The sequence below is a fragment of the Schistocerca americana genome, chromosome 7 (assembly GCF_021461395.2).
Source record: "Schistocerca americana isolate TAMUIC-IGC-003095 chromosome 7, iqSchAmer2.1, whole genome shotgun sequence".
NCBI classification, from domain to species: Eukaryota; Metazoa; Arthropoda; class Insecta; order Orthoptera; family Acrididae; genus Schistocerca; species Schistocerca americana.
Window position 1 is genome coordinate 600,124,543 of NC_060125.1, and position 24,644 is coordinate 600,149,186.

At 43.1% G+C, this 24,644-nt stretch overlaps 1 protein-coding gene across 1 annotated transcript in view; it reads right to left on the bottom strand.

Moving 5' to 3' along the window:
* Window positions 1–300: 300 nt before the first annotated feature.
* LOC124622051 (box C/D snoRNA protein 1) overlaps window positions 301–24,644 on the bottom strand; it is a 90,842-nt gene continuing 66,498 nt past the window's right edge. Inside the window, exon 6 of the mRNA XM_047147613.1 lies at window positions 301–730. Coding sequence (XP_047003569.1) covers window positions 504–730 — 227 coding nt within the window. The 3' untranslated portion in view covers window positions 301–503. The remainder of the gene's footprint in view (window positions 731–24,644) is intronic.

The following is a 24,644-nucleotide window of genomic DNA, read 5'->3' on the forward strand; positions in this document are numbered from 1 at the left end:
GTATTTCACTAATATCCTGCCTGTTTACACTGTCTCATTAAAACTTCTTTGGACTGTGGTACTAAAAATTGTGTATTTAGCCTGATGATTTTAGGAGTGTAGATGTCATTAACTTTTTAAGAGGAGAGCAAAGGTTGCAGCATGCAACAGGGATGACTATCTTTTGACAGTTCACTATCTTAACATAAATGTGTGAAGTGTGTTTATGTAAAATGACCAGGACTGCAGATAATCATATGTGACTGCTAATACAGCTTCTTCCAGACAGACTTGGTAGTTTGCACTAATCAAACTATTGAGTTGTAATGTGAAATATTTATTTACATGCTTGAATTAACAAAAATAAAAACTTATTAATACACAAAAGACATACAGATCACAAACATATTTCATACCGACCAATGAATAACATTAATTATATGACATGTTCACTGGGGCACAATCCACTGACATCTGTATTTACTCCACTTTTAATTTTGGTAATTGCTTCAAAAAGAATAATTTCACCTACAATTTTCTGTACAATGTCGAATAACTGGCTTATCATAATGAGATTTCTTCTCTATTGGTTCTTCACTCTCATTTTCAGATGATGATTGATCAGAATAAGAAAGTAACAGGCTTTTATTCTTATTTCGTAATTCTGCATGCCTCTTCCTTATGGTCAAGAAAGCTTTTTTCCCACTGGTATCGTACGGGTCATCTTCAGCTTCTATCTCGCTTTCTTCCTCTACAAAGAAGGGAAAACAAAACAAATAATTAACTCTTACTTTGATCTTAAATGTACAGAACCTAGAGTTCAAAAGTAGTTTAAATAATTCATGAAGATGACATTTTGCCTCACAATATTAGCTTACTTGCAGCATTTCAGAATGGAAGGATGACGATGTTCACATTAAGAACAGACATAATAAATCTGCACATAATTATACACTGATGAGACCAAAGTCATGGGATACCTCCTAATATAGTGTTGGACCTCCTTTTTGCCTGTCGTACTGCAGCAACTATGTTGCATGGACTCGACAAGCCTTTGGAAGTCCCCCGCAGAAATAGTGAGCCCTGCTGCTTCTACAGAAAGCCACAATTGTGAAAGTGTTGCTGCTGGTGCAGGATTCTGTGCACAAACTGACCTCTCAATTATGTGCTATAAATGTTTAATGGGATTCTTGTCGGGTGATTTGAGTGGCCAAATCATTTGCTCAAAATGTCCAGAATGTTCTCCCAACCAATCTAGAACAACTGTGGCCCGATTACATGATATCATTGTTTGGGAACATGAAGTCCACAAACAGCAACAAATGGTCTTCGGATAGTTGAACATAAACAATTCCATTCCACGTAAAAACAGCCCACACCATTATGGAGCCACCACTACCTTGCACACTGTCTAGCTGAAAACTTGGGTACATGGCTCTGTGGGGTCTGCACCATACTTTAATCCTATCATCAGCTCTTACCAACTGAAATCAAGACTCATCTGACCAGGCCACAGTTTTCCAGTTGCCAAGGATTCAACCACTGTGGTCATGAGCTCAGGTGAGATGCTGCAGGCGATGTTGTGCTGATAGCAAAGGGACTCAAGTTTGTAGTCTGATGCCATAGCCCATAACATCACATTTCACTGCACTGTCCTAACAGATATGTTCTGTGGTTATTTCATGCAGTGTTGCCTGTGTGTTAGCATTGACAACTATATGGAAATGCCGCTGCTCTCAGTCATTAAGTGAAGGCCGCCAGCTGCTGCACTGTCCATGGTGAGAGATAATGCCTCAAATTTGGTATTATTGGCACACTCTTGACACTGTGGCTCTTGGAATATTGAATACCCCAATGATTTCTGAAATGGAGTGTCTTGTGCCTCTAGCTCTAACTACCATTCTGAGTTCAAAGTCTTAATTCCCATCATATGGCCATAATCACTTTGGAAACCTTATCAGATGAATCACCTGAGTACAAATGACAGCTCCCCATTGCACTGCTCTTTTATACCTCATGTATGCGATACTACCGCCCATCTGTATATGTAAATATCATTATCCTATGACTTTCATCTCCTCAGTGTATGTATAACATCTTATCAGTAACAGGGGCTTGAAGTGGACACATTACGTATTGGGTATAGCACTATTTGTACATGTTTATGCATTCCAGTGAGTAAGAAAAAACCAGCAGACTGAAAATCTCAACCTGTAACCAACAAGTTACATGCTGTACAAAGGAATAGGCAATGTGTCAGGTGGGGCGGGTGAAAGAAAAGGAGCCAACATCCCATTGACAATGAGGTAAATGGAGACAGAACTCAAGCTTGGATTAGGGAAGGAAATTGACAGTGTCTCTTTCAATGGAACCATCCAGGCATTTATCTCAAGTGATTTAAGTAAACAAAAGGAACCTAAATCTGGAGAGTTGGGTGGTAATTTGAACTGCTGTGCTCCCAAAAACAAATCTAGGTCAATCTATTTTGGGTGAGAGCAAGAAGAACACGGTAGAGGGGAGGGTGGCACTAAGTCGGTTCCCAACTGGTTCATAATATTTACGGTCTCACTGAAAGTCAGTCTGGAACAATGCCTACAAGAGATTTTATGAATCATTTGTGAAGATCCCATCACCAGCAAGAGGGTCCTTTTTCAAACCTGAAAGTTGATCCACAGTAAATCATAAAAGTGAGAAAAACTTCAAGAGAAAATCTATTTGTGGGCCTTGGTGTGAATAACTATCAGCACTACATCATCTGCTGAATAACAACCACTGAAGACACAATCATAAGTGTAAAGTGGGTTGTCAAAGGTGGCCAGAATCATCATTTGCTGATATGAAACTTCCGGGCATATTAAAACTGTGCATCAGACTGAGATGCGAACTCGGGTTTAAGTCTCATATCAGTGCACAATCTACAGCAGAATGAGAACTCACTCTGGAAACAACCACCCATCCTCTGTCTCCACAATACCCTTTCTTCCTAGAGTGCTAGTCCCACAAATTTCACAGAACTTCTATGAAGTTCACCAGGTACGAGATGAGGTGCTGGCAAAAGTAAAGCCGTGAGGAAGGACCACGAGTTACACTCAGGTACCTCAGTTGGTGAGCACTTGTCCGCAATAGACAAAGGTCTTGGGTACGAGTCCCAGTGCGGCACACAGTTTTAATCTGCCAGGAAATTTCATATCAACCCACACTCTGCTGCAGAGTGGAAGTTCACTTTGGGAGCATACAAATATTAATCTGAAACAATTTTGGCATCGGCAATTTGTTGCATTTTGCAGAAATCCCCTGTAGCTAATCAACACTGTAGGCATAATTTTGCACCAATCATTTGAGATCTGCTACATGCATCCTCATGTTACTTATGTGGGTATCCTTAAAGACTGTCATTTGTCATCATTGTAAAGATATCAATATTTGCAGAAAAGGTGAATGACTGCTGAATAACAACCACTGAAGACACTATCATAAGTGTAAAGTGGGTTGTCAAGGGTGGCCAGAATCATCATTCGCTGATATGAAACTTCTTGTCATATTAAAACTGTGCATCAGACTGGGATGCGAACTCGGGTTTGGAAATTATTGTAGAATTATGTAAACTGCTTTGCAACCACTGTCGTCTGTTACGCACAAATGTGGTCACCCAAAGATGACAAACCTGCCTCCTCCCCAAAGATATTACACCATACAATGCATTTATACAAAATAATTTTGAAATAATGTTACCCACACCAGATGTGCATTAATTCTGAAAGTGATGGTATGTTACAGGATTTGTGTAACTAGCATTCAATTATACTCTTAAATTTTTTGCAGATATATCCTCTCTCCCCTCCCGAACAAAGAAACACTAACAGTTCTGAAAGATAAATAACATTCCCTTTTAGTTTTGTGTGTTTTGGTGGTACTATACATTTCGCCACTTGAAGTTAAGTATCAAATTATTATTTATTCTTCATATTCATTTAATATTAACAAGTAGAACATAAAATTTCTGATAGTTTAAAACTGTGTGCTAGTGTGAGAACTTTGCTTGCAATCTTGCAGTCAAAGCTCTTGACCCATTTTCACAACACTTCTCTACTCCACAGAAGATGGTCGGCACAGATAGCTGGTCTAGTACTCTCAAATTTAAGGATATTAAATGTTCTTAGTCAGGCAACACAGTTTAAATCTGTCTGGGAGTTTCAGAGCAGTGCATACACTGCTGCAGAGTGAAATATTCATCCCTAAAACAAGCTTTGCCCTTGTGGAGGTGCAAAATTTGGCTTCTTTCCCATAGGCATTAAAGGTGCGAAATTTTCTGTATCCTGGTTGTCTATAAATGAACAAGTGTATGTAAAATTAGTTTTGTTACAGTTGTAGTAATTAAATTGGACCAAAGTAGTCTCAAAAGATGTTATTTGTTTCTAGATGATATAAATATTTTCAAATATTGTTTCATATTTTTATTATCTGTTCAAGGTACTTCTTGGGAAGTGTGCAGTGGATGGAGTTTGAGAGCAGACATCTCTACATCACAGAAGGTACTGCATGGAGCGATTTCTTTTTTTTTTTTTTTTTTTTTTTTTTGTGGTTTTAGGGCGCACAACTTCAATGGTCATTAGCGCCCTTACAAGCACCGCGAGGCACAAGTTTAAAACAACAACTAAAAGGGAAAACACGATAAAAGACAGACTGATAGGCAGAGGATTAAAAAACAGCATCATCAAATGTCCTTAGAGAGGTGTGTCAAATTGATAAAACGAAGGACACGAGCAGCTGCTCGTGGGTCATCTGCTAAAATGGCATCTAAAGTACATGGCAGGTTAAGATCGAGACGCAGTGTGTTGAAATCCGGACAGGACATTAAAATGTGGCGGACCATCAGCAATTGCCCACATGGGCAGAACTGCGCCGGCGCAGCCGTCAGCAGATGGCGATGGCTGAACCGGCAGTGTCCAATGCGTAACCGGGCCAAAACGACCTCCTCCCACCGAGAAGGGCGGGAGGAGGACGTCCAAGCAGCGGGAAGAGGTTTCAAGGCCCGAAGCTTGTTGTCTGTAAGTGCAGCCCAATCGGCATGCCACAGCGATAAAATGCGCCGACAAATGACCCTGCTACAGTCTGAGGAAGGGACACAACAAGAAGCTGTCCGAGGCTGGAGGACCGCAGCCTTGGCAGCGGCATCTGCAGCTTCGTTCCCAGGGATACTGACATGGCCAGGGACCCACATAAAGCTAACCGGAGAACCGACGTCCACCAGCTGCTGAAGAGAGCGTTGGATCCGGTGCACGAAAGGGTGAACCAGATACGGATCACTGAGGCTCTGGATGGCGCTCAGGGAATCGGAGCAGATGACATAAGCAGAATGTCGGTGGCGGCAGATGTAAAGAACAGCCTGGTAGAGGGCAAAGAGCTCAGCTGTGAAGACCGAACAATGGCCATGGAGCCGGTATTTGAAACTTTGTGCCCCGACAATAAAAGAACACCCGACCCCGTCATTGGTCTTTGAGCCATCTGTATAAATGAAGGTCCTATTGATGAACTTTGAACGAAGTTCAACAAAACGGGAGTGGTAGACCGAACCGGGGGTAACCTCTTTTGGGAGCGAGCTGAGGTCAAGGTGAACGCGGACCTGAGCCTGGAGCCAAGGTGGCATGTGGCTCTCGCCCACTCGAAAGGTTGCAGAGAGTGAAAAATTAAGGTGTTGAAGGAGGCGACGAAAGCAAACTCCAGGGGGTAGCAGGGCAGAGACATACAACCCGTATTGACGGTCGAGAGAGTCGTCAAAAAAGGAGCAATAAGACGGGTGGTCGGGCACTGACAGTAGCCGACAGGCATACCGACAAAGCAGTATATCGCGCCGGTAGGTGAGTGGCAATTCGCCAGCGTCAGTATGAAGACTCTCTACGGGACTAGTATAAAACGCTCCGATCGCAAGTCGTAAACCCCGATGTTGTATGGAGTTGAGGCGGCGTAAGATGGATGGCCATGCAGAGGAGTATACGAAGCTCCCATAATCCAGCTTGGAGCGGACGATCGACCGATATAGACGAAGCAGGACGGTTCGATCCGCTCCCCACGACATACCACTAAGAACACGGAGGACATTGAAAGAACGGGTACAACGGGCAGCCAAATATGACACATGTGGAGACCAGCTAAGTTTCCTGTCAAATGTAAGACCTAAAAATTTTGTTGTCTCCACGATTGGGAGAGCAACGGGACCGAGTCGTAAGGACGGTGGGAGAAACTCTTTGTAGCGCCAGAAGTTAATACAGACCGTCTTCTCGGCAGAAAAACTGAAGCCATTGGCGACACTCCAGGAGTAATGACGGTCAAGAGAACGCTGAAGACAGCGCTCCAGGACACTTGTACATTGCGCGCTGCAATAGATGGTAAAATCGTCCACGAAAAGGGAGCCTGATACATCAGCTGGGAGGCAATCCATTATTGGATTGATCGCAATGGCGAAGAGAGCGACGCTCAAAACTGAGCCCTGTGGCACCCCATTCTCCTGGCGAAAGGTGTCTGACAGGACAGAACCCACACGTACCCTGAACCGTCGATCCATTAAAAAAGAACGAATAAAAAGAGGGAGGCGACCGCGAAGGCCCCATGTATGCACGGTGCGGAGAATGCCTGCCCTCCAACAGGTGTCGTAAGCCTTCTCCAAATCATAGAACACAGCCGCGGTCGGGCGCTTCCGCAAGAAGTTATTCATAATGAAGGTCGACAAGGTAACCAGATGGTCAACAGCAGAGCGGCGCCTACGAAATCCACATTGTACATTGGTAAGTAGGCGTCGAGACTCGAGCAGCCAAACCAATCGAGAGTTAACAATTCGCTCCATCACTTTACAGACACAGCTGGTAAGCGAGATGGGTCGATAACTGGAAGGCAAGTGCTTGTCCTTCCCCGGCTTAGGAATCGGGACAACAATAAACTCACGCCAGCATGCGGGAACATGTCCCTCAATCCAGATGCGATTGTAAGTACGAAGAAGAAAACCTTTACCCGCAGGAGAAAGGTTCTTCAGCATCTGAATATGAATAGAATCAGGCCCTGGAGCGGAGGACCGTGATCGGCCAAGTGCGTTTTCGAGTTCCCGCATCGTGAATGGGGCATTATAACTTTCACGATTCGAGGAGCGGAAGTTAGGTGGCCTAGCCTGCTCTGCCTGTTTGCGGGGGAGGAAGGCAGGGTGGTAATGAGCGGAGCTCGAAACCTTGGCGAAAAAGCGGCCGAAGGCATTGGAGACATCCTCAGGGGCCACAAGGACGTCATTCGCGACCGTCAAGCCAGAAACTGGTGAGTGGACCTTACTGCCAGATAGCCGGCGCAGGCCACCCCAGACAACAGAAGGAGGAGTAAAACTGTTGAAGGTGCTTGTGAAAGCAGCCCAGCTGGCTTTCTTGCTTTCTTTAATAATACGACGACACTGAGCACGTATTCGTTTATAATTGATACAATTCGCCACTGTAGGGTGGCGTTTAAAGGTGCGTAAAGCACGTCGACGAGCACGTAAAGCGTCTCTACATGCTGCAGTCCACCAGGGGACCGGTACGCGATGTGGAGAAGAAGTAGGGTGAGGGATGGAATATTCAGCAGCAGCGAGAATGACTTCCGTGAGGTGTGCGACCTGACGATCGCAGCTTGTGAAGGTTTGATCCTGAAAGGTCGCCCTGGAAGAGAAGAGCCCCCAGTCTGCCTTGGAGATGGTCCAACTAGAGGAGCATGGAGAGGGGGTATGCTGCAGGAGATGGATAACACACGGGAAGTGGTCGCTCGAATATGTATCAGAAAGTGCATACCACTCAAACTGGCGTGCAAGTTGGGGAGTACATATAGAGAGGTCTAAATGGGAATAGGTGTGAGATGTGTCCGAAAGAAAAGTAGGGGCGCCAGTATTGAGGCAGACAAGGTTGAGCTGGTTGAAAAGGTCTGCTAACAGGGAGCCCCTCGGGCAGGATGCTGGAGAGCCCCAAAGGGGATGGTGGGCATTGAAGTCTCCAGTTAACAAAAATGGTGCAGGTAGCTGAGCAATAAGTTGCATCATGTCTGCCCTGGTAACGGCAGATGACGATGGAGTGTAAACGGTACAAATGGAAAATGTAAAAGTGGGGAGAGTAATGCGGATGGCAACTGCCTGCAGGCCGGTGTGCAACGTGATGGGATCATAGAAAATGTCATCCCGGACCAGCAACATAACCCCTCCATGAGCCGGGATACCTACCACAGGGGGTAGGTCAAAACGCACAGAGGTGTAGTGTGCCAAGGCAATTTGATCGCATGGGCGTAGCTTCGTTTCCTGGAGGGCTACGACGAGCGGACGGTGCAAGCGGAGCAGCAATTTCAAGTCCTCTCGATTGGAGCGAATGCTGCGAATATTCCAGTGAATAAGTGCCATAGTAAGAAAAGGAAGATAAAAGAAGGGGTCACCTCGAAGGCCGCGGAGGGCCTGGCTTCGAGCGAGCACTGCCGCCGCTATCAGTAGGCGGACAGTCTTCGTCCATTGGGTCTATAGGTTCATCGGCCATCTTGGGAAGATGGCCGGGAGGGGGAGCTTCCTCCGCCGGTGAACGGCCAGATGTTCGGCTACCAGCGGTGCGGCCAGGCGAAACGGATGACGGCCTGGGGCGGCAACCGCTGGGTGGCGCAGGAGAAGAAATGCGCCGTGGCGGAGAAGGAGAACTGTGCTTCCTAGGAGCCTTCTTGGAAGGACGTTTGGTGGAAGTACCGGTCGAAGGCTGGGAGGTCGAGGTACGTAGGAAGTCTGCACGGGACGGTTCCTTCATAAAGGCCCGTGCATCTGACTTCTGGGTCTTCGTCTTGGCAGAAGCTGATGAAGGTGCTTGTGTCTGAGGGGTGACGGGAGGAAGAGGAGACGTCGACCGGGCGATCTTAGCACTGGCCGAACGGACGACCGTGGTGCTGAAGGTCAGATCGCATGTCTGAGTTGCCACCTCCCTGGTAGTCCGAGGAGAGGCGAGGACAGTACTGTATTTCCCCGCTGGGAGCAGCGTGGCCTTCCTACTAGCCAATAGCTTGCGAGCAGCCGAGGTGGACACTTTCTCTTTGACCCGAATTTCTTGGATACAGCGTTCTTCCTTATAGACAGGACAGTCGCGGGAGGATGCGGCATGGTCACCCTGACAGTTCACACAACGAGGAGACGGAGGTGGACAGTCACCCTCATGGGCATCCCTGCCACAAGTGACACATTTAACCGCATTGGAACAAGACTGTCGAGTGTGATTGAAATGCTGACACTGGTAACAGCGCGTAGGTGTCGGGACATAGGGGCGAACAGAAATAACCTCGTAGCCCGCCTTGATGCGCGATGGCAGCTTAACACTATCGAAGGTCAAGAAAAGTGTCCGGGTCGGTACAAGGTCATTGTTGACCTTCTTCATGACCCTATGGACAGCCGTCACGCCCTGCTCAGCGAGGAAAGATTGAATCTCCTCGTCAGTCAGTCCGTCGAGGGAGCTAGTATAGACCACACCACGAGACGAATTCAAAGTTCGGTGAGCCTCCACCCGCACAGGGAACGTGTAGAGGAGTGTGGCCCGAAGCAGTTTTTGTGCCTGAAAGGCGCTCTCAGTTGCTAGTAATAAGGTACCGTTACGCAACCTGGTACAAGATTTGACAGATCCGGCTACGGCATCTACACCCTTCTGGATAACGAAAGGGTTGACAGAGGAAAAATCCTTTCCGTCCTCAGATAGAGAAATGACGAGGAACTGTGGGGCAGGCGGTAGTACTTTTGTCACTGATGGCTGGTCACGTTTCCGTTTTTGGGCAGAAGTCGAGACAGATGGAGTGAAATCCATTGCGGAGGAATCCCCCATGATTGCCAGCGTCTCCGACGGCGCGCTCCTTCCTTGTGGGGACCTTCTCAGAGGGCACTCCCGCCTTAGGTGAATGTTTACACCTCAGGTCACACCTCCCGAGAACCAGATGGAGGGACCAATTGGCATGGTCAGAAGGTATCAGCTCAGGCAATCACCCCTCTCCGGGCCTGGCCTTTACCAGGGGGTACGCGCGTGCCTTACATGTCTACCCAGGGCGGGGAATTACGCGTTACCTCGTCACCGGCTACGCGTGCGAACGCGTGGGTCGGCCTTCAGGCACGCACAGGGAGGAAGGAAGAAGAGGAAAAGGAGGAGAGAGAGGGCGAGAGAGGACAGACTGTCTCAAACGCCGAGGCGGAGACCAGAGAAGGCAAGGAGAAGAAGGCAATGAGAAGAAGGCAATGAGAAGGCAAGGAGAAGAAGGCAATGAGAAGGCAAGGAGAAGAAGACAAGGAAAGAGTAAGGAAGACAGTGAGGTGGAAAAGAGCAAAGAAAGGAACCAACCGAAGGAAGGAAGAAACGAGAAGTGAAAAAGCAAAATGACCGCAAATAGAGGTCGTGGAACCGTCCGTCTCCGGACGCAGGCGCTAACGACGCCCTTGAGGAGGTGGGACTCCTTTTAGTCGCCTCTTACGACAGGCAGGAATACCTCGGGCCTATTCTAATCCCCGGACCCGCAGGGGGAGCATGGAGCGATGAATTATATATGGAGTGCCAGGAAGAATCTCCAAGTACTTCATCCCATAGATGTGAAAAACAACGTAAATAAAAATATGAATTTACGTAAAGTCGGTATTCAAAGTATAGCCATTGCTCTGTATTTCACCTCAATACCTGTACTCATGCAATAAAAGTTCATCATTATTTGAAAAGTTTGTAATCTATTTGTAGCACGCAATGACAGAAGATAATTAATTCACTACAATAAAGAGAGAGCTTTTTTCTTTAAACTAGTTAAAAATGAAAAATAAATCTGCAGTAATCAGATGAATATACTAAAGAAACATGAAGACGTTCAACTTTGATAAATATTACATGATTGTTGGTTTTTGAAAATTCAGAAAGGAGAAGAAAATTACTGAAAAGCAAATCCTAATTACTTTCATTCTGACTGATTCACTGCGTGAATTTTTTACCTTTCACCCTGTCGCTGAAATATTTTCTTTCTGGAGTACTAGCCTAGCAAGGTGTGCAAGAGAGCTGCTGAGAAGTCTGGAAGGTTGGAGAGGTGTACTGATGGTAATGAGTTATACGTGAATGCTCAGTCGGCAAAAGTCAAGGTTTTGGGTTTGTGTCCCAAAGCAGCACGCCACTTAAACCTGCCATGAAATTTGAAACCATGCATTTTTCTGCCCAATGATACATTCATTCCATAAAAATGCTATTAATCAGAGAGTATTATGAAAAGAATAGACTGCTACTCACCATATTGTGGAGGTGCTAAGTTGCAGACAGAAACAACAAAAGGGTTGTTAAACAAGTGAGCTTTCAGCCGCAAAGCCTTATTTTAAACACACACACACACACACACACACACACACACACACTAATGTTTCTGGCCCTGGCCATCGAGGGCAGACTCAAAGGTCATGTATGAGAGTTACTTTAGAAGAAGGCCTTTTGGCTGAAAGCTAATTTTTTTTTAGGCAGTTTTGCGCCTGTCTGTGAATCATCTCCACTATATGGTGAGAAGCAATCTAATCATTATTATTATTATTATTATTATTATTATTTTCATTATTCTAGCCTTGGTTTTCAATTGTTTCATCAATCAGATAGTTTCCCATAAGCCCTGCATCAGCAGCAGATCTGCCAGTGGCATAACAGAATTTAACTGCTGCTTTGCCTTGTCACGATTTGTTATAAATTCAGAGTAGTGGTTGATGTCTTCAGCCCGAAGACTGCTTAGATTCTGTTCTCCACACTTGTCTATCCTGTGCAGGTCTCTTCCTCTCTGCATAACTACTGCAAGTTATGAAGGTCTGCCAGATGTCCTGGTTTTCCAGGACAGTTCTGGTTTCAGATTAAAGAAACTGGTGTCCCAAAAAATATTTTCGGGGCAGCAGTTTGTTCTAGATTTCAGACTTCAGAGAAATATGACAGCTGACTGAGGCCCTTAAGTAGTAGTATTGTGTGGTAATGCTGCTGAGTTCCCATTATTGTGTGTTTGGCCGGTATTACACTCTCATATTTCCTTGACAAAGATTTGATCAAAGGTATGATCAAATAGTCATCAAATTTGTTTGACAAAGATATTTGATGTGGCACTAAAATGGGGTATTACACGCTCATATTGTTTGTCATCGAAGTTCAACTTCTTGTTATGCGCAGCAGTTGCAAATACCACAATTGCAATGTTTGTGCATTTGGAAGAGAATTGGGGGAAAATAGAAACGTACCTGGGTGAAGCCATGGGTTTTACGATGAGACGATAAAAGCATTCAACAAAATTTGTTACATGAGCTTCTAGTGGAGGATGTCAAGTTGTACATAAATTACTTACGAATGGATGTGCATACATTTCAGTATTTGCTCAGTGAAGTGTCATCATATCACAAAGCACAATACTCACTTAAGAACTGCTATATCTGCAGAAGACGGGCTCACAGTAAATCATTGATGTCTTGTTACACGAGAGAGTTCCTCTAGATCACAGTGTAGCACTCAAATACCACAGTGCACATGAACTAAAATAATACCTGAAACGTGTGAAGCAATTTATAAAGCACTAAAGGATCAATGTCGGAAAGTAAATAAATGCCCAATACACTTTATGTGCATTTTTATTGTAGATCAAAGTAATAATTACATTTTGTGTTTCACAACTACAAAATTAATAGAACTGTATGAAACTGATGAGGCACTTTACAATGTGAGGCATCCTGAGTACAAAAATAGATTAAGAAGACTGGAGGGCTCAGAATACATATATATAAAATGAAAAGTTTCGCAAAGGTCGATCTCGCATCGAACAGATATGGAGCTCAAAAACAATTTTTCAAATGAGAAGATTTAGAAATACTGTGGTAACTTTTGTCGATTTTAAAATGGCTTACAGTTCAATAGACAGACAAACATTATTTCACACCTTAGAAGAGTTCAGGATTGACAGGAAAACAAGGTCAATTATTCAACAGGCATTAACAGATACAACCTCCAAAGTTAAATTCATGGGAGAAACATCAGATGCATTTCATATCCATACTGTTGTTCACCAGGGAGATGGAATGTCTCCCATTATATTTAACATGGTTCTGGAAAAAATTGTGAGGACATGGGAAAAGGAAATAAAAGGAATTCGGCTTGGGATTAAAAAAGAGCAGAGAATTAGGGTGAAGTGTTTGGCTTTCACGGACAATCTTGTCATTCTAACCAACAATAGAGAGGAAGCCAAACTTGCATTGGAAAAACTACACAAAATCTCACAGAAAACTGGACTACAAATCTCCTATGAGAAAAAACAGTATATGGAAAACAAACCTGTAGATAATTTCCCGATTACTACTCAATACAGGAAAGTGGCACAAGTTGCCCACTTCAGATATCTGGGAGAGAGAATCCAACCATCAGGACTGAATTCAAAGCCAATAAAGAATCTCCAGATTACAAAAAGCATATAAGCTCACTTGGAATCACTATAATAAGAAATATATTTCTGTCAATGCGAAACTAAGGCATTACAACAAAGTAGTCCCACCAGAAGCACTTTATGCTGCAGAAATTACAGTGATTCATAGTCATACTAAGATCAGAGAGATTGAAAAGCAGGAAAGAAAAATTCTGAGAAAAATATATGGACCAGTGTTTCGGGAAGGAATCTGGGTGAAGACGCCAATGAGAGACATTTACAAAGACATAGAAACAATAACGGACACCATTAGAAAGAGAAGGATGAAATTTTATGGACATATCAGCATGATGAATAAAAGCAGGCTCACAAGACAAATCTTTGAGATAGTAAACAAGAGCAAAAACAAGACAAAGTGGATCACTGAAGGAAAAGAAGACATTAAAGAACTGGGGATCACACAAGACAACATAAACAATAGAGAACAGTTTAGAATAATCATACGGAAACACACACTTAAACAAGAACATATATAGAACAGAACGGGAGAAAGATGGTCAGAAGAACGCAAGAGAGAACACAGTGAACGTATGAAGAGAATTTGGGAAGAAAGAAGAAGAAATCATGACTACTCAAGTTCAATCGCTCTCTCAAAAGGGAATAATCGAAAATAATAACAATAAAATGAAAATTTTTTTTTTTTTTGTAATTCTCCATTCTTATAATCTATTTTTGTACTCAGGGTGCCTCACATTGTAAAGCATATCATCAGCTTCATATATTTCTATTAATTTTGTAGTTGACGGCACAAACAAATTAAACTTCGCAACTACATTTACAAACACACTGCTGGTGACAGAACACGGCAGCGATGCTAGCGTTTCAAGTGGTAACATTACACATTGCAGTGAACAGAAGACAAGATACTTTTATGATCAAATCTACAGCGAGGCCCTAGATTGGATCATATTTATTTTATGACAAGTGAGATTTGACAAAGTTCCCTATTACACGGTCAAGTTTCTTTGACATAAATATTTGACATATCAACTTTAACAAAGAAATATTATAGTGTAATCCTGGCCTTATCTCCACTAAGTTTAAGTTTTGCATCAACGTGGTTCTCTGTTTCTCTGTCCAAGTCTTATCACTTAATTTGTTATTGAAGGTGTTTGTTTGTTTCATGTGAACTCAAAACACGAAAGAAGAAGTGTTAATTTCAACAAAAATATTCAGAAGAATTGTCATTCATAAAATGAGGGAGAAGGGACTTTTCTGAGTCATCATTCTTCTCACTGGTTCAATGTGGCCTGCCACGATTTGTTCTCCTGTGCCACCCTCTTCCTCTCATAGTAGCACTTGCAACCTACGTCCTCAACCGCTTGCTGAATGTACTCAAATTTCTGTCTTCCTCTATAGTTTTTACCCTCTATGGATTAGAATATGTAATTTTTAAGTATTATGTTTCCACTGCAAATGTGGCAAGAGCAGATGTTAAAGATCATTTAGCTAGATTAGATTAGAGATTAGATTAGATTAATACTAGTTCCATGGATCATGAATACGATATTTCGTAATGATGTGGAACGAGTCGAATTTTCCAATACATGACATAATTAGGTTAATTTAACAACATACTTCAGTTAATATAACAACTTTATTTTTTTGTGTTTTTTGTTTTTCTTTATTTTTTATTTTTATTTTTTTAATATTTTTCCTTAATTTATATCTAAAAATTTCTCTATGGAGTAGAAGGAGTTGTCATTCAGAAATTCTTTTAATTTCTTCTTAAATACTTGTTGGTTATCTGTCAGACTTTTGATACTATTTGGTAAGTGACCAAAGACTTTAGTGCCAGTATAATTCACCCCTTTCTGTGCCAAAGTTAGATTTAATCTTGAATAGTGAAGATCGTCCTTTCTCCTAGTATTGTAGTTATGCACACTGCTATTACTTTTGAATTTGGTTTGGTTGTTAATAACAAATTTCATAAGAGAGTATATATACTGAGAAGCTACTGTGAATATCCCTAGATCCTTAAATAAATGTCTGCAGGATGATCTTGGGTGGACTCCAGCTATTATTCTGATTACACGCTTTTGTGCAATAAATACTTTATTCCTCAGTGATGAATTACCCCAAAATATGATGCCATATGAAAGCAATGAGTGAAAATAGGCGTAGTAAGCTAATTTACTAAGATGTTTATCACCAAAATTTGCAATGACCCTTATTGCATAAGTAGCTGAACTCAAACGTTTCAGCAGATCATCAATGTGTTTCTTCCAATTTAATCTCTCATCAATGGACATACCTAAAAATTTGGAATATTCTACCTTAGCTACATGCTTCTGATTAAGGTCTATATTTATTAATGGCGTCATACCATTCACTGTATGGAACTGTATGTACTGTGTCTTATCAAAATTCAGTGAGAGTCCGTTTACAAGGAACCACTTAGTAATTTTCTGAAAGACAGTATTGACAATTTCATCAGTTAATTCTTGTTTCTCAGGTGTGATTACTATACTTGTATCATCAGCAAAGAGAACTAACTTTGCCTCTACATGAATATAGAATGGCAAGTCATTAATATATAATAAGAACAACAAAGAACCCAAGACTGACCCTTGTGGAACCCCATTCTTGATAGTTCCCCAGTTTGAGGAATGTGCTGATCTTTGCATGTTACGAGAACTACTTATTTCAACTTTCTGCATTCTTCCAGTTAGGTACGAATTAAACCATTTGTGCACTGTCCCACTCATGCCACAATACTTGAGCTTGTCTAGCAGAATTTCATGATTTACACAATCAAAAGCCTTTGAGAGATCACAAAAAATCCCAATGGGTGGTGTTCGGTTATTCAGATCATTCAAAATTTGACTGGTGAAAGCATATATGGCATTTTCTGTTGAAAAACCTTTCTGGAAACCAAACGGACATTTTGTTAGTACTTCATTTTTACAGATATGTGAAGCTACTCTTGAATACATTACTTTCTAAAAATTTTTGGATAAAGCTGTTAGAAGGGAGATTGGACGGTAATTGTTGACATCAGATCTATCCCCCTTTTTATGCAAAGGTATAACACAATAGCATATTTCAGTCTATCAGGGAAAATGCCCTGTTCCAGAGAGCTATTACACAGGTGGCTGAGAATCTTACTTATCTGTTGAGAACAAGCTTTTAGTATTTTGCTGGAAATGCCATCAATTCCATGTGAGTTTTTGCTTTTAAGCAAGTTTATTATTTTCCTAATTTCAGAGGGAGAAGTGGGTGAGATTTCAATTGTATCAAATTGCATAGGTATGGCCTCTCCCATTAACAGCCTAGCATCTTCTAATGAACACCCGGATCCTACTATATCCACAACATTTAGAAAATGATTATTAAAAATATTTTCAACTTCTGACTTTTTGTTCGTAAACTTTTCATTCAATTTGATGGTAATACTGTCTTCCTCTGCCCTTGGTTGACCTGTTTCTCTTTTAATAATATTCCAAATTGTTTTAATTTTATTATCAGAGTTGCTGATTTCAGACATGATACACATACTCCTGGATTTTTTAATAACTTTTCTTAATATAACAGAGTAGTTTTTATAATTTTTGATAGTTTCTGGGTCACTACTCTTTCTTGCTGTCAGATACATTTCCCTTTTCCGGTTACAAGATATTTTTATACCCTTAGTAAGCCATGGTTTGTTACAAGGTTTCTTACGAGTATATTTAACTATTTTCTTGGGGAAGCAGTTTTCAAATGCATTTACAAAAATGTCATGAAATAAATTATATTTTAAATTGGCATCAGGTTCACGGTACACCTCATCCCAGTCTAACTGCTGTAGGCTTTCCCTGAAATTTGCAATTGTTAAATCGTTGACTGAACGTACTACTTTGGAGGACTGTTTAGTATTGCTGAATGGAGCTATGTCATATATTGTAACTAGCTGTGCACCATGATCAGAAAGACCATTCTCAACAGGCTGAGCATTTATCTGGTTAAACTTATCTTGGTCTATAAAGAAGTTATCTATCAGTGAGCTGCTATCCTTTACCACCCGAGTAGGAAAATCAATAACGGGTGTCAAATTGAAAGAACCGAGTAATACTTCAAGGTCATTTTTCCTATTACCCTCTTTCAGAGAATCTACATTGAAGTCCCCACAAATAATAATTTGCTTCCCCCTGTCTGACAGATAGCACAACAAGGAGTCCAAATTTTTCAAAAATAGACGAAAATTTCCTGATGGGGACCTACATACAGTTACAATTATAAATGTGCCTTTATTTAATTTAAGCTCACGGGCACATGCTTCTATATGTTTCTCTACACAAAACTTTTTTGTTTCTATACTTTTTGCACAATGATAACTTTTGACATATATGGCAACTCCTCCTTTCTCCATATTTTCTCTCATTACATGTGCGGAGAGCTTATAACCACTTACATTTACCTTATCCATATCAGTAACAATGTGATGCGCAGACAGGCATAGTATATCTATTTCATTCTCAGCTTCTAAATCTTCTAAACAAACCAGAAGCCCATCTACTTTATTCTTTAAACTCCCAATATTTTGATGAAATATACTTACATTATTTTTAATTATACTTTTATGAGAACCTTTCCTTATTCTAACATCTGCAGTACTCTCCTGTCTGAGTTTCTCATTGTGCTTAGGCCTAGTTCCTATACCAGTGGTCACATGGTGTTCAGAGGCAGATTATGTCAATTGGGTTGGGTGACTTTAATTCATCAATGCAATTACCTAGGACTGAGATACAACTTGGTGGAGATAAAATTTCTGGTGATTGGTGAAAATTTATAATTGATAGCTGTGATTGGTGATCCAATGTGCTAGAATTGTGCTGTTTAATTTCTTTCCTAAACTGAAGATTTGTTTCAATCCTGACCTCTCGTAGAACTTGACATCTTTCTGTCTTACCTATCCTAAAAAAGGTGCTGCTCCAACACCTGTAACCACTGGTATTTTACCATTCATGGCAGTGCCTCCCCCCCCTTAAATTTCCTGCTATTACCCCAGCCAGTTTCCCCTTCCCTTTCCTGTTGAGATGTAGGCCGTGCCTGGTATAGTCCCACCTACTGAGATAATCAACAGGAACCACACCAATATGAGCCCCCGCACCCGACCCAAGCAGCCGTTCCAACTCCAAATTAACTCTCCCAACAGAAGAGTTCAAATGAGGCCGGTCATGGCGTCTCAGGACAGATACAAATTCAACATTGGTGTGTCTCGATGCCGACACAATCTTTACCAGGTCACACTCTATACTGTACCCAGGATCTCTGTCGATGCTGTTCCCTGGCCCTCCCACAATAACCACGGTGTCTTCCCTGGTAAATCCTTTACAGAGTGAACCTAAATCTTCTGTCACCTGATCCAGACTAGCACTTGGTTTGAAAAAATTTTTGACCTGGTATTCTGGTCCTAATTCCTCCTGCAGAAGTTGGCCTACACCTCTGGCATGAGAACTGCCTAACAACAAAACTTTCTTCCTTTTCGATGACTTTCCTACATTCTTTTTCAATTTCCTATTGAAAGTTTGTTGTGTCCTGTCTACACCTACCTCTGCTAGTGTAAAGCATAAATCAAATGTGTAGTCTGCAAGCATTTCAAAAACAATGGACAGTTATTTTGTTTCATATTCATTCAAACAGGACAAATTAGTAACAGCTGGACATTTAGCAAAGTGCAGTCATACCATTAAAAATCATATGTCTTTGAAATCAGTTGTCTACTTCTGGGCTAAGCTACAAACTTTTTAATAATGTCGAAGCAGCAAAAAATATGATGTTGGGCAGAACGAAATCAACAGCTGTTGTGAAATCAGTGTTAGTTCCAGACACTACCAAACAAACATTAATGATCTTTCAAAGGTCATTTATTTTGGTATAGTTGAAGGAATTTGCATCTCCCAAATCAAAGGGGAAATTTGCTTCCACCTTTCACTTTTTTTAAGTTTAACAGAAGTGTCCCTGTTTGCCCGATTTCTGCTTCCAAAATTACATCCATTTTTAGTCAGTTTAAGAGAAATGTCCCAGTTTGTCAAGCAGAAATTATGGCGATCCTCCTACATCCTCTTGACTGTGTTTATATGAAGTGAAGCTTTGTTACACATCAGAGTACACAAACACCATGAAAATTTGCTCCAAATTACCTATTTTTCATCAAAGTGTACAGTCCCTTAAAAACAGCTCAAAGTTAAAGTACAGTCTCTGAATAGTAAGGTGATAGGCATTATGGAGCACTGGTATAGAGATGACAAACTGCAGCATGTAGTGCTCTCGTTATATGAATGTGCAAGTAGCTACTGTAGAACTACCTTAAAGGATGGGTAATCATGTACTTACATCAGATGTGGCACACATATTAAAGCTAAGAAAGATCTGATCACAATTACTGTAAATGAGCATTTTGAATAGGCAGCCACAGAACTAACAAACATCCATAAGAAGTCAATCATTCTGTGTGCGTGTTGTTCAGCTACTGGCAATGTGGACACTTTCTCTGACACATTAACTGAAGTCTTGGAAAGAGTCTCACTCCCCACAAGTAATATCATCATATGTGGGGACATAAATACTACCACAAGTGTTGGGGGTGAAATCAGTAATAACTTTCTAAATATATTGAACACTTTTGACATGGCAAAAATGGTAAACACTAGAACCAGGTTATTAAAAATTCAGTGTCAGCCTAAGACCTATACTTACAGACATCAACAGGGAAAATTGTAAAATATTTTTAAGATATCTTGGGCTTTCTGACAATTACTGTCAGATAATAATGCTACAGACAGGCTTGGTAAAACCCACAAAACTGCTGCCTACAAAAGGATCTTCTTGGACATAACATACATAGTTTTTCTAGAGAATTGGCAAATCATTTCTGGGACGAAATGTATATGGGAAACAATGTAGATGTTAAGTCCTCCAAATTCTGTGCACTGTTTATATTAATTTTAGAGGAGATATTTCCAAAAGCAGCAATTACGGAACACTGATGGATAACTGCAGGTATCAAAAGGTCCTCCGAGACAAATTTCTCAATTTGTTACAAAAGCACTGCACTAATCTACAGTTTCTAGATTGCTATCACAGGTATAAAAAGATAGGAGGGGGCTGCTTGCTGGAAAAACTCATTCAATGACGAAAAACTATGTAATGCAGAAAACCAAAGCAAAGGTAGGTAGGTTGGTTGGTTGGTTGGTTGGTTGGTTTAAAGGCGGGAGAAGGGTCCAAACTACGAGGTCATCGGTCCCTTGTTCCTAATAAAACAAGTGTGAGAATAAAACGGATGAAACATATAACACAAAACGGAAAGAAAGGAAAAGCCACAAGAACGAAAGGAAGGCAATGAACACTAAAAGGAACAAAAGAGGACAAGAAAACAACAGAGAGACACTAGACACAGACGATAGTAAAACATGAAAGCAGATTACAGTGACTGGCCAACCATGAGAATAAAAAGGGAAAGCCAGCCACTCTGCAACACATTAAAACCTCCACCCTAAAAGCACTAGCGTGGAGGACCACAGAGGGACAGAGGACATGCACTAAAACCTACATAGAAGTATAAAACCCACTCTCACGGATAAAACGTAGAAACACCGAAGGCAGGGTGCTGGGAAAGTTAAGAGGCTGCCGCTGAGCAGCTAAAAGTGGGCAGTCCAGCAAGAGGTGGACGACTGTCATTTGGGAGCAACGGCGACACTGAAGGCGGTCCTCGTGACGGAGTAGGTAACCATGCGTTAGCCACCCCACAGTGGTGCACAGGGTCGAGTAAATGCAATGATGAAGGTCCTGCCGAACCATAAACGACACTCCCATAGTCAATTTGGTATTGGACAAGGGCTCTGTAGAGCTGCAGCAGTGTATCGCGATCTGCACCCCAATTGGTGCTGCTCAGGCAACGGAGGGCATTGAGGTGCTTCCAGAACTTCTGCTTAAGCTGACTAAGATGAGGGAGCCAGGTCAATTGCGCATCGAAAACCAGTCCTAGGAATTGATATGTCTCCACTACAGTGAGTGGATCGTCATTTAAGAGCGGGTTCTGGATGAACGGTACGACGGCGACAGAAAATGCATGGCAAGACTTTACGGCTGAAAACTGGAAGCCGTGGGCTAGAGCCCATGACTGTGCCTTATAGATGGCTCCCTGGAGGTGCCGCTCAGCAACAACAGTACTGGAGCAGCAGTAGAAAATGCAGACGTCATCTGCATACAGAGAGGGTGAGATGGAGGGCCTGACAGCTGCTGCTAGACCGTTAATGGCCACTAAAAATAGACAGACACTCAATACAGAGCCCTGCAGGACTCCATTCTCCTGGATATGGATGGAACTATGGGAGTCACCAACTTGGACACAGAAAGTACGGAGCGAAAGGTAGTTGTCGATAAAAATCGGGAGTGTCCCCAGAGACCCCACTCATACAATGTGACAAGGATATGATGTCGCAAAGTCGTGTTGTATGCTTCATGTAAGTCAAAAAAGACGGCAATCAGGTGTTGCCGTCTGGAAAACGCTGTTCAGATGGCAGACTTGATGGACACAAGATTATCAGTGGTATGGCGACCCTGGCAGTAGCCGCCCTGACATGGAGCCAGCAAACCACGTGACTCCAGGACCCAACCCAATCGCCGACATACCGTATGTTCCAGCAGTTTACAAAGAATGTTGGTGAGGCTGATGGGCTGATAGCTATCCACATCAAGTGGGTTTTTACTGGATCTGAGCACCGGAATGATGGTGCTCTCCCTCATTCTGATGGGAAGACGCCATTGCACCAGATCCGATTGAAGATGACGAGAAGATGTCGCTTGTAGTCAGATGAGAGATGTTTAATCATCTGACCGTGGATCCGATCTGGCCCAGGAGCTGTGTCGGGGCAATGTGCAAGGGCACTGAGGAGCTCCCACTCTGTAAATGGGGCGTTATAGGATTCACTGCAGCATGTAGTGAATGAGAGGATGTTCCCTTCCAGCCGACATTCGAGTGTGCGAAAGGCTGGGGGGCAATTCTCCGATGCAGAGGCTTGAGCAAAGTGCTCGGTAATCACATTTGCGTTGGTATAGAACTCGCCATTTATGTTAACACCGGGGACAGTTGTTGGGGCCTGGTACCCAAAAAGATGTTTGATCTTTGCCCAGACTCGGGGAAGATGTGTGGCACCTAATGGTGGAGACATATCTCTCCCAACACTCCTCCTTCCGTTGCTTGATAAGGTAGCGAACACGGGCACAGAGCCATTTAAAGGCTGTGAGGTGCTCCCAGGAAGGGTGCCGCTTACGCCACTGTAGAGCTCACTGATGCTCCTTAATTGCTTCAGCAATTTCCGGTGACCACCATGGGACTGCCTTGCGACTCGGGCACCCTAAAGAGCAAGGGATCGCATTTTCACAATTGTGCTAGTAGCCTGCTCAACCATCACATCGATGTTACCATGTGGGGGATATGTAGCGGTGACAGCAGAGGTGAAAGTTCCCCAGTCCGCCTTCTTCAAAGCCCATCTGGGCAGGCGTCCATGCGCCTGACGTTGGGGCACTGACAGGAAGATGAGGAAGTGGTCACTACCACACAGGTCGTCATGTCATCTCCAGTGGATAGATGTGAGAAGTCCTAGGCTGCAAATTGATAAATCAATGGCCGGGTAACTACCATGAGCCACAATGAAGTGTGTGGCGGCCCAAGTATTTAATAGGCAGAGGTCAAACTGCGACAGTAAAGTTTCGACATCTCTGCCTCGGCCATTAAGCTCGGTACCACCCCACAAGGGGTTATGGGCATTAAAATCCCCCAGAAGTAGGAAAGGTTTAGGGAGTAGATCAGTCACTGCAGCTAATACATTCAGAGGTACTGCACCATCTGGAGGAAGATATACATTGCAGACAGTTACTTCCTGCGCCGTCCTTATTCCGACAGCCACAGCTTCAAGAGGGGTTTAATGGGGCACATTTTCACTACAGACTGAGTCTAGAACATAAATGCAAACTTCACCTGACACTCAATTATAGTTGCTATGGTTCCTGTAATATCCCTTATTAGCTGCGGAGGGCAGGTGTCCGCATTGCTGGGAACCAGGTTTCCTGGAGGGCAACGCAGATAGCAGGTGTAAAGCTTAACAGTTGCCGTAGCTCAGCCAGGCGGTGGAAAAAACTGCCGCAATTCCACTGGAGGATAACATCGTGAGACTGGGAAGGCATGGAACATTCAATGAGGCTGTTTACGCCTCAGTGTCAGCTGCTGCCACCGATTTATTGCCTGAGCAGCCTATATCCATTGCGTCTTGGGTTCTGGCGAGATCTAGGTCCTCAGCAGATGCCAAAATCTCCATCCCATCATTAGCCGCAGAGCTTGTAGGTAACGGTGGCGTGGGTGCCACCGCAATTTCCTTGGTCTTAGAGGTTTTCTTTTTGGATTTCTCTCGCTGCTCCTTGTGTTTCCCTTGCTGGGAGGTCATCACTGGCTCAGTCTCCAGAACTGAGGAAGCGAGTGAAGCCCTACGACCAGCTGCTTTTGGGCTCTTCAGCCACTGACGGGTGTCATCTTTCCCACTAGAAGACTTACGCTTCTCCGGCTTAGAAAGGGGGATGGATGTCCCGAAGTAGGTGGTGCAGGAGCAACAGGGAAATGCCCCCACCATCAAGGGGGCAGGTGTAGCCTTCCAGCTCTGAGAGGTGACCTGGGTTTTCAGAGCGGCGGCGTAAGATGATGTCATACGCACAGGATGCAGGCCTCAGTGTAGGTCAGTCTGTCCAGGGTCTTGTACTCCATGATTTTCCTTTCTTTCTGAAGAATCCTGCAGTCAGGCGAGCAAGGCGAATGGTGCTCTCTGCAGTTGACACAGATGGGAGGCGCGGCACATGGAGTATTGGGATGTGTTGGTCGTCCGCAATCTCAGCATGTGATGCTGGAAGGACAGCGGGATGACATATGACCGAACTTACAGCACTTAAAGCACTGCATTGGGGGAGGGATATATGGCTTGACATCACAGCAGTAGACCATCACCTTGACATTCTTGGGCAATGTATCACCCTCAAAGGTCAAGATGAAGGCACCAGTGGCAACCTGATTATCCTTCGGACCCCAGTGGACACGCCGGACGAAATGTACAACTCGCCGCTCTAAACTGGCGTGCAGCTCATCGTTGGACTGCAAAAGGAGGTCTCTGTGAAACATGATACCCTGGACTATATTTAAGCTCTTATGGGGCGTGATGGTT